General features: G+C 42.9%; 1 protein-coding gene across 1 annotated transcript; it reads right to left on the bottom strand.

Annotated features, from left to right (window-relative positions):
- Positions 1–1706: 1706 nt before the first annotated feature.
- LOC103303437 (tripartite motif-containing protein 5-like) lies at positions 1707–10152 on the bottom strand. The gene is made up of 7 exons (XM_008160437.3): positions 9722–10152; positions 9072–9167; positions 8202–8432; positions 6988–7010; positions 4146–4246; positions 3864–3890; positions 1707–3604 (listed from the first exon to the last, which is right to left on the bottom strand). The coding sequence occupies exons 1-7, from the start codon at positions 10136–10138 to the stop codon at positions 3015–3017; spliced, it is 1485 nt and encodes a 494-aa protein (XP_008158659.3). The 5' UTR covers positions 10139–10152; the 3' UTR covers positions 1707–3014.
- Positions 10153–10702: the final 550 nt, after the last annotated feature.

Below are 10702 nucleotides of genomic sequence, written 5' to 3'. Positions count from 1 at the left end.
AAGTCCTGGAGTTGATTTGTCAATAATTAAGGAGTATTGCTAGTAAGTCATAGCCCCAGGCATCATAGCAATGGAGTGAAAGGAAGGCAGAGATCACACACACACACACACACACACACACACACACACACACGCGCGCGCGCGCGCGCTATACTATCCACCTTGCAATCACTTGTTACATCAAAGATAATTCAAAGTGAGGAATTTAGATACTCCTGTGACCATGCAGAGATGAGAGCAGATAATAATTGACAAGAAAGCCCATTCAGTTAATTGATTAATTAATTAATTAATTAATTAATTAATTTTAACTTTTACTTCTTTGAGGACAGGTTTGGGAATAAAAATTCCGAAAGACAAGGGAATGGTGGGAATATCCATTCCAGAAATCTTGCCCCTGCTCTCTCTTTGGAGGAGAACTGGCTTTTCTCTTATTCCTGCAAACTTGCACCTCACTGAAAAAGGCTGAACTGGGCAACAAAACACTGTTAAGAAATCCCAAAATTGTACTTCTTACACTTACATCATTTTGTGAATAACTTTTTTCATTAAAAATTTTTAATGTTGACATTTTTGCAGGTGGACCTCCCCATGTAACCTCCTTTTGCCCACATACCAATCCCTTGGCCTTCACAAGTCTATTGTCCATGTCCATTGGGTATGCATACATGTTCTTTAGCTAACACCCTTACCTTCTTTATCCAGTCACACCCACCAATCTCCCCTCAGGTACTGGCCAATCTGTTCCATGTTTTTGGTTCCATTTTGTTCATCAGATTATCTTGTTCATTAGATTTCACAATTCTTTCATCAAGTTATTTTTATTTCTTAAACCAAAGCAAGAATAGTAAAGTTGAAAGAAAACTAATATGTATTCTTAAAATCATTTAGTTCAGTCACAGTGAGAGGCAAACAAAAATGAATCGACACCATACATGATGGCTAATTATGTGCTAGCCATGACAGAAGTTATTGAAATTAGTCTGTGGTTTCGTTTTCACAATGCATCAGGTAAATTTCATATAATTTTACAATGTGAAGCTGAGTGTGTATAATTCAGATTACTTGATCAAGGCTAATATGCAGTAACAACAGACTTATAATAAAAATTTCACTCATACACACATTCTTGTCTAACACTGGCAGAGCTGGAGTAGTCTATACATAGCATCACAGAGATATCTGGGATCTGAAACATGAGACTTAGGTAAAAAACACCCTAGTGCTCCTAAAAGCAAAACCTGTTTCATGACACACTGACACAGCTTAGATTTCTCAGTAATTAATGGAGAAAGTATTTATTCAGTTGAGACTCATGTTATATACTTGATGACATTTTTCTTCTCACAGTGATACTAACTATGGTATGATTTTATTACCAGGACTAGAGGCCCAGTGTATAATTGAATCATGCACGTGTAGGGTCCCCTACATGCTTTCGCTTTTCATGGTGGAGCTGGGTGCCTGTCCGCTGGTACACCAGGCTCCCACCCCCTGCGCCTCTCAACGGCTGCTGAGGGGGGCTGCCGCGGACACCTGGCTACCCTGCCGTTGAGAGGCGCAACTGGGTGTCCACGGCAGGACCCCTCAGCGGCTGTGGATCTGGCCGTTGAGAGGCGCAGGGGGTGGGACTCCGCCCCCTGCGCCTCTCAACAGCAGGGTAGCCCCCCTCAGTGGCAGCGGATCCATGCCTCTCAATGGCCGGATAGGCCACCCCAAGTCCCGCCCCCAAGCCTCCCGCCGCCCAATCGTGGGCGTAGTGGAGTGATGATAATTTACATGTTACTCTATTATTAGATAGGATTATTTAAAGAAAATTAATCAGCATTCAGGTATTTTATTCAAAATTCACTGTGCATATTTGGAGAAATTGGACATGAACTCATTAATGAGGACACAGAACTTACACTTGTAGTACATATTATCATGTATAATAAAAGCATAATATACAAATTGACTGAACGGCAGAACAACCCGTCACTATGATGTGCACTGACCACCAGGGGGAAGACGCTCAATGCAGGAGCTATCCCATGGTGGTCAGTGTGCTCCCACAGCAGGAGTGCTGCTCAGCCAGAAGTTGGGCGCACAGCTAGAGAGCACAGTGGCAGTGGGAGCCTCTCCCACCTCTGCTGCAGGCAGGCGGGAAGGAGTGAGGGGTCCTGGACTGTGAGAGCCCCGGATTGCATGAAGGATGTCTGACTGCCTGCTTAGCCAGCAGATGGACATCCCTGAGGGGTCTCTGACTGTGAGAGGGCGCAGGCTGGGCTGAGGAACCCTTCTCACCAGTGCATGAATTTCATGCACTGGGCTGCTAGTTTGTGATATTTTCTTATTGCCTGGCTGATGTTGCTCAGTGGTTGAGCATCAACCCATGCACCAAGAAGTAGCTGGTGCAATTCCCAGTCAGGGCATATTTCCTGGATGCAGGCTCAATCCCCAGTAGGTGACATGCAGGAGACAGCCCTTTGATGTTTCCCTCTCATCACTGTTTCTATCTTTATCTACCTCTCCCTTCCTCTCTCTCTAAGAAATCTATTAAAATCCCATATTTAATATTTTCTCCTTCACTCCTTGATGAATAACAAACATCATGAGTAAACAGACAGACTTCTGAGGATTCATTCTGTAGAGAATGACTTCTATACAAGGTCTTCAATAAAAGTTTTTGAAAAGCTTTCCTTCATCTTCTCAGTCAGGGGCAAATGACATGAAATTGTAGAACTTGGTAGATATGTTACCTCCATACATGTCTTTTTTTTTTATGAGGCATTAGTCATTTTCCTTGAGATGATAAAACTCAAGAATTAGGATTGTCTATGAATGCAAATAAGATTTTTGGGAAAATATGACATGAGGCAAATTATACACCCTATTGATGAATGAAGGGTCTTCAAATTGAAAAAAGAAAAAAAAAAAAGAGCCCAGAAAAGATGGTGAGAACGTCAGCTCAAATTATTAGATGCACTTAAGGCAAGAGGCACTCCAGAGAAGTGGGTGAGGGTGTAAGCGGTTTAAGAGCCGGGAGAACACAGTGTCATGGGGGCAGTGCATTTCATAGGATTGAAATACGGAAACATTTTCTGAGAAAAGGAACATGAAGAGAATTTATAAATGAGAAACCCATTGGTAGTGACATTAAAAAACGAGACAGTGCCAACATCATAGTCTAGGAAAACCCCAACACGACGGGGAGGAACACTCAGGAACAGGGTTACGGTCTTGGGGTCAGAGGAGTCAGAATCCACAAAAGCCTTATATTCAGAATGGTTCTGTAGCCCTATAACCCAGTAGCCATATTTAGGTTGATACTGAGAGCAAACATGCTGACGCTTTTTACCTTGTTTTACAAAATCCATCATATTGGAGTCAGGACATTTTACACCATACAACCCCAAAACCCAGGCATATTTATCTGTCACATCTGCTTCCCAGTAATGTTTTCCTGATGTGATAGGAGGTGACCCCAGGACACCGTAATCCTCATAATTGCCTTTCTGATACAAATAAAGTGTTCTCAAATAAAAGGCAGGCTTCACTTGTCTCCGATCCGCAGAAATGACAATATTTGATTTATCCGTGGGAGGATCCAGGGTCACGTGTACTGTAGAAAAATTATAGGGTTGGTGAGGACTATGATATACGTTTACTTGTGACATTGTCAGAGAGTTGTTGAAAATAAAATGAGTGGGAAATGGGAGAATTTGATTTGGTTCTTCAAAAGCAGTACACACTGCAAAAATATAATATGTATGTGTGTGGTGGGAGGGAAAATATGGATTTGTACATGAGACTTAGTAGAAAAGGCCAAATACTAAAAGATAAGAAGAAGGTGGCTTCATGACATTGTGATTTCTCCTTACCCCAGTAGCGTCGCACATCTGTCAGTTCTGAAATTAGAAAAAAAAAACAAAAAACCCATAACATTAAGTATAGACAAAAGATTCTACATTACCAAGATTGGGGTCTATGTAAGGTAGTACATGGAAGAGTGAGAGGTGAAAAAAACAGCTGACCACTCCCCATTGAATATGTCATCAGCATATAATCTCCGTCTTTGTCTCCTCTATCTACACCTAAAACTGAACTTTAACCCCAACCATAACAAAAATCTCACAGCCACCCATTGCTCTAGCATTCCTCACCATTAAACACTTGCAGCATCCATCTCAGGTCAGGAGCTTGGAACACTCTCCTTTGCTTCATGGAGAGAGTTTTTAGTTTCTTCAGAGTGAAGTTCTTACTCCTAGGGATGACAAAATAGATACACACACCTCTGAATTTTTGTCTCTCCAAAACCACTGATTTTTATCTACTCACCCCAATGAGTACTTGAGCCCCCATTCATGGACCCCTGAGAAAGGAGATAGTAGACTTCTGACCTTGGCTCCAGAAGAAATGTGCTCAATCCACTTTCCCAGTTGACTGCTGTCTGACCTTGGATAGGCATTGACCTCTCAGAAGTAGTTTATTCCTTTCACAATGATAACTAACTTCTCCCTTTCTAACTCCTAAAAATCATATAAAATTATGTGCCATAGTAAATTTATTTAAAATGCAAAATTTAGTACCTTGAAATAAATTAGTATAAGAAAAAGTCATGACATGGATGTAGACTCCCAGCAATATGAAAAAAAAGTGAACATGGCTACTTATGTTTGAGATACGTCAAGTGTGGGAATATTGTCTGGGCAGGCTGAACACCTTTAAATTCCACTCCTTAGTAGGGCGGCCTCCAGAACGACATCTGAGTTTTCAGTCTTCTGGGAAAAAATATAACCCTTGGAAAGAAGACTGTGGGAAACCGCCTATTGTCTTCACTAGCAGGGAGGTGTGGACAAGGAGCCCGGAATGCTGGTGACCCTTGAGCCCTGGCAAAGGTCAGAGCTATGCACCCACTGTTTAGTTGAGATAATGGTAGCTGAAGCAACTTCTCTACCAGACAGTCATGTAAATCCTTATTGATAAGATAGTCTGCTTGTTACTGGAAATTGCCTTCCTAATGGCTATAGGTGTATCCCAAATTGAATAAAAGGATGGCAAGGCCTGAGCCCAAGTGGAGTCCTTCCTCTTTGGATGGGCTCCCGCCTGGCCCCTAATTTCCAAATTATTATTTCTTGTCTCATCTCTTTCATTTTCGTGTGGCCCCTTCTCCCGATCCCAAACCCTGAACCACGCGGGACGTGTGATATTCACAGAAGATGTTATAAATATGATACTAATAGTGGTCTGAATTTCATGTGCTTGGAAGAGATTAGTGTGGCCAAGTAGGTGTTCAAATTTAGATACAAAAATGATGTCCTTCCATTCTAACTTTAAAATATGTTACAGGATGGATCGATGGTTTTCCCCAAGGTTAAAATATTCCTTGATATTCAAGTTAGCATTTGGAAAATAAAGAGAACCATATCTTCTATTCCCAGAGAAGACATCCTATCTAATAATAGACAAATATGCAAATTGACCATACCTCTGACACACCCACAAGCCATACCCACAAGCCACACCCACCACCCAATCAGAGCGAGCATGCAAATTAACCCAAACCAAGATGGCTACAGCCACAGAGAGCAAGGTTTCCTAGGTAACAGAGGAAGCCAAGCTTTCTGTCTGCCCTGGCCAGGCCTAAGCCTCCACTCAAGCTACAAAGTTTCAATTATAGAAGGTAAACAAATTCAAACAAATGGCGGCATAATGGAGCTTTGAGAGAGCAGGCCAGAGTTGCTGCCGGCAACAGGGGAAGCAAAGCTTTCCATACACCCTGGCCGGGCCCACCCGCTTAAGGCAACAAAGTTTCAATTATAACCCCAACACAAATGGCTGCCGGCCGGCCTCAGAGGGAGCCCCAGGCTTGGCTCTGCTCCAGGCTACAAAGTTTCAATTGTAGAAGGAAAATAAATTCCAGATACCAGGGCCTCCGCTTGGGTTGCCAGGGGCCGTGGCCGGCCTGCAAACCACCACAGGCCCCTCGCTCAGGCCGCCCCATGCCCCAAGGGAACCCCCACCTGATCCGGGATGCCCTTCAGAGCAAACCAGCTGGTCCCCACCCTTGTACCAGGCCTCTATCCTATCTAATAAAAGAGTAATCTGCAGATTGATCATCACTGCAACACACAATATCGCTGCCCCCATGTGGACACAAGATGGCCACCACAAGATGGCCAGCAGGAGAGGGCAGTTGGGAGGCTCCCTGCCTGCAAGGGAGGGCAGTTGAGAGGGACCAAGCCTGCAAGGGAGGGCAGTTGGAGGTGATCAACCCTGCAGGAGAGGGCAGTTAGGGGTGACCAGGCTGACAGAGAAGGGAAGTTGGGGGCAAACAGGCTGGCATCAGAGTGGTTAGGGGGTGATCAGGCTGGCAGGCAGAAGTGGTTAGGGACAATCAGGAAGGCAGGCAGGCAAGTAGTTGGGAGCCAGCAGTCCTGGATTGTGAGAAGGATGTCCAACTGCCCGTTTAGGCCCGATCCCACCTAAACGGGCAGTCGGACATCCCTTGAGGGGTCCCCTATTGGCGAGGGTACAGGCTGGGCTGAGGGACAACCCCCCCTCCGTCCATGAATTTCGTGCACCGGGCCTCTAGTTTAAATATAAAAGAGTTGTCTGAAATTCTGGGTGCCTCTGAGGTAAAGAAGACATGACATTCCCACAGTCAATACATCGCCTTTGAAATGTGGAAATGTGAGTTAGATACAGGCATGCTGAGTGCATAGAATTTATGAAGTCAGATGGGTCTGATACTGAAACATCTGATGTTTAATTGCTACTAATCCATACTCTGCAACTCCTCCCAAGTAAATTGCCTAAATTAAAAGCTGGTTCATTCTCAATAGATATGGAATACACAAACCAAGTGTGAACAGAAATTTAAGATAAAATTACATCTAAATTTTTCTTCCCTGAGCAATATTTTATTCTAATTAATCAATAGATAACTTTAATGGTTTTAAACCTCTTTTTACAGCACAGACATCTCTGGTCTTCCATACATACCTTTTCATAGTGCCTTTCACATCCTAGGGAGAAAAGAGAAACTATAAGTCATGAAGTAATAAGCTCTTTTCACTAACAAAGCTTCAACACATCCCCCACTCCACCCCCCTGATCTGGAGGGAATAGAGATGGTCCTAATGTTCTCACAAAATAGTAAAGAAAGACCCAGGTCAATCATTTCAGAATATTCATGTATAGTTGTGTGTTTTCCTAAAATATAGAAACAACTTTGACCCTTGTGGCAGCACAATTTGAGCTTCCAGGACATGGGGATGAGACATATACATGAGAAAAATATGAGGCCCCTGATATTTTCCCATGTTCATAAGACTCCTCATGAGATGATGTGAATATTTCATGGTTTGTTCATTTATTCAACACAAATGTAAAGTGGTGTACCATTACTTGTCAGGCATTTTGCCATAATTTGTAGAAACAAAGATGAGTAGTTATAGTATTCCTCAAAAATTCACATGACTTCTGCTGAGTGTACTAGCAAACAAATGTATTAATGTAGGCATTTCTCAAATGTTTCTTATTTTTTCATCCACTATCTATAATTGATCTTATGCACACCCTTAAATTCAAAACACATATCTATAATTTATTTCCAAGTCTTTATTATTACTCAGTTTGTCTCTTAAATGCAGGTTATTATAATGCCTAGTAAAGAAGCCACAGAAACCAGTAACTTAGGATGTTTACTATGTAACTTACTTTTCAACAAAGAAATTTCCTCCTCTTTTATACACCTTCGTCCATGTTACCAATATCAACTTGGTCACTCTTATAAACACTATAATATTTACTGCATTTCAGGGACTAACAAGACAGTTCATTCCATATTGTTAACTATTTTCAGTCATCTGACCTTATTTATTCTAGAAAGAAAAAAAAAAACAACTCTTGGATCATGAGGAGGTATCTGAATAAAGTTCAAGGCTAGATTACAGACACAGGGGCCTGCAGAATACAATGAATCTTCTCTTCACAGTCAATTTTATACTTTCATTGATATATTAATAAGATTTGTTCTTGATGTTCATGCATTCAACAATTTCCATAACCTCTGAAACAGATGCAGGGAAGGGTCACTGCAAGACCAATGGAACCTCCGTGTCAATACCACAAACACCACAGCCACACAGCAGAGAACGAAACTTAGCCTTAATTTTCCTGAAGTTCAGATGCTGGGGCTTATTTCTAAGTCTTACCTGCAGCATCTCTACTGTTGACCCCTGCAACCTATGCTCCAGATCTGAGATGAGATCTCTCAACAACTTCCTCTGCTGGGCCAGCTCTCTCTCAGCCTGAGCCAGGTCATCGAGGTTTTCTGCTGCCTCTTTCTCCAGCCTTTGCAGCTCCTTTTGCTCCTCACTGGCCAGGATACCTCTCAGTTGTTTAAAACAATCCTGGACACTTTTCAACTCATTTTCTATTTGATCCTTCAGAAATGAGAAAGAAAGACAGGGACTCAGGCTATGAGGCAGACTGGGAGCCAGAAAAGAAAATATTTGATTTAGATGTTTTCAGAGGAAAGAGAGATGGAAGCAGAGGAGCAATTCTTCGGGAGGCTGATTTTTCCTATTATTTCATCTTTATCACATTCCGAACTAATGCTCTCATGTCTACATTATTGAGGCCAACCTTGAACCAAAATGGGACACCTGGGTGTGGCTCAACTCTCACAGAGCTGTCCAGGAAAGTCATGCCTCCATGCATTATTTCTCACCCCACCCCATCCACAGCCTATGTTGAGCACCTGGGACAAAGCCATGAACCATTGGCAATTGTCTTCCCTGGAAGAGTTAAAGGCTCAAAATAATGATAAATGAATATATAATTCACTACCATCCTCACCAGAGAGTCTCTCTATGGGAGTAACTAACCTACATATAGCTGCATTATTTTGTGACATGTTTATTTCTATCCCTATCCCTATCAGAGAAAGGATAAAGAATAACTAATCAACGAATCTGGACATAACAACTGTCAGAAAACAAGAAGGAAGGAAGCTCCTTGTGACTAAAACTCAAAGTCCTGCCCAAATTCTTGTTTAATTACCAGAAAGAGTCTCCTCCTACCTTCTTGGAAGTTCTCTCTTCTTCAAGGTCATCTTCCAATTTTTCAGCTTTCTGCTGCTCTGCCCTTAGCCTGTCCAGAGCTGCCTGGAGCTTTTCCTATGAGAGAGGAATCACTTCAGGGTCAAGTTATGGGCTCTCTCATTAAAAGAGAGGATTAATGGAAGAAATCAGGTTCATCTCTAAAGAAACTATGAAATGACCATTAGAATGTGTGATTTGAAGGAAACCTGATGTGGTCATGTGTTCTTTAAGATTCAAATGATAGAAGTCATCATTACCATGTCAAGAGAAAACTGATTTTCTTTGCCCTAGAAGAAAATACTTGATCCTATAGTAAGGAAAGAACTTAGGTCTTGATCTACTCAGCTGCCCAGTTACCCCTCGTGTCTAAAGAGATAATGAGAGCTTTGCTTGTGGCCGACCAAACCTCTACCTATTAACACAGGGTCTGAAAATAATCTACTTTTCCTTTAGAGTTTGCTGATCATTTGTAATTGTGTGGAATATATAGAAATGTCCTTCATGCCTTGGAAGGTGAACATAAGAAGAAAAGTGATCACAGGCAAGAAAATTACAGTCAAATACAAAAGTTGAGGTTTCCCATCAAGTATTATTTTTTGCCCTGTCTTTCCTCCATCCTTGTCTGTTACCTTGTACTCCTGGGCAATCTCCTCCATGAGGAATGTTTGGTGACCACGGTGCTCTCGAGACCGCTCACAAAGCCAGCAAATGATCTTCTCATCCTCCTTGCAGAAGAGCAGGAGTCTTTCTCCATGTTGCACACAAAGATCCCTCTTTTGCTCCTCCTGTGGGCTCAACTTCACCTCCCTAAGCGTCTCCACAATGTTGGCCACATGTCGATTGGGACGCAGGTTCTCAGGCTGGTAACTGATCCTACACACTGGGCAGCTGCTATCTTGGCCAATCATAGACTCCCTGTTGTTTGCAGTGATGCAGGCTTGGCAAAATGTGTGCCCACAGTCCAGGCTCATGGGTTCTGTTAGGAGCTCCAGGCAGATGGGGCAGGTTACCTCCTCCTTTATGTTCACCAGAATTCCCGAAGCCATCGCAGCTGATTCCCTGCTACTATCTGTCCTGATCTGAGGCTTCTGTTGCTCACCGATCTCTTCCTGATTGGAAAGATTAAAGGGGGGCAGAGTAAGAATGGTAGGAATAAATGTTGCTAATTGTGTAGAAATGAAGGATGGGGCAAGAACAGATATAAAAGGATAAAAAAGAAATGGTAAAGAAACAAGGCAAGGAGCATGGTGACCTACTAAAAAAGGCCATTTATAACAATACTAGAGGTCTGGTGCATGAAATTCGTACATGGGGAGGGTCCCTCAGCCTGGCCTGCACCCTCTCGCAATCCAGGACCCCTCTCACAATCTGTGACTGCTAGCTCCTAACTGCTTGCCTGCTTGCCTGCCTGATCACCCTTAACCACTCTGCCTGCCTGCCTGATCACCCCAACTGCTCACCTGCCTGCCTGATTGCTCCTAACCACTTGCCTCCTGCCTGATCACCCCTAACTGCTCACCTGCCTGCCTGATTGCATCTAACCACTTGCCTCCTGCCTGATCACCCCTAACTGCTTGCCTGCTTGCCTGATTGCCCCTAACTGCTTCCCT

This window comes from Eptesicus fuscus, chromosome 13, assembly GCF_027574615.1.
Source record: "Eptesicus fuscus isolate TK198812 chromosome 13, DD_ASM_mEF_20220401, whole genome shotgun sequence".
NCBI lineage: Eukaryota > Metazoa > Chordata > Mammalia > Chiroptera > Vespertilionidae > Eptesicus > Eptesicus fuscus.
The sequence above is the reverse complement of the archived record's forward strand: the minus strand, read 5'-3'. Positions and strand labels throughout refer to the sequence as shown.

Excerpts from the sequence above, each read along its gene's own strand:
- LOC103303437 (XM_008160437.3), bottom strand. The coding sequence starts at position 10,138 with ATGGCTTCGGGAATTCTGGTGAACATAAAGGAGGAGGTAACCTGCCCC. Across the intron at positions 8,433-9,071 it reads AAGAGAGAACTTCCAAGAAG|GATCAAATAGAAAATGAGTT; the intron begins GTAGGAGGAGAC and ends TCATTTCTGAAG. Across the intron at positions 4,247-6,987 it reads GTGAAAGGCACTATGAAAAG|GAGTAAGAACTTCACTCTGA; the intron begins GTATGTATGGAA and ends TGTCATCCCTAG.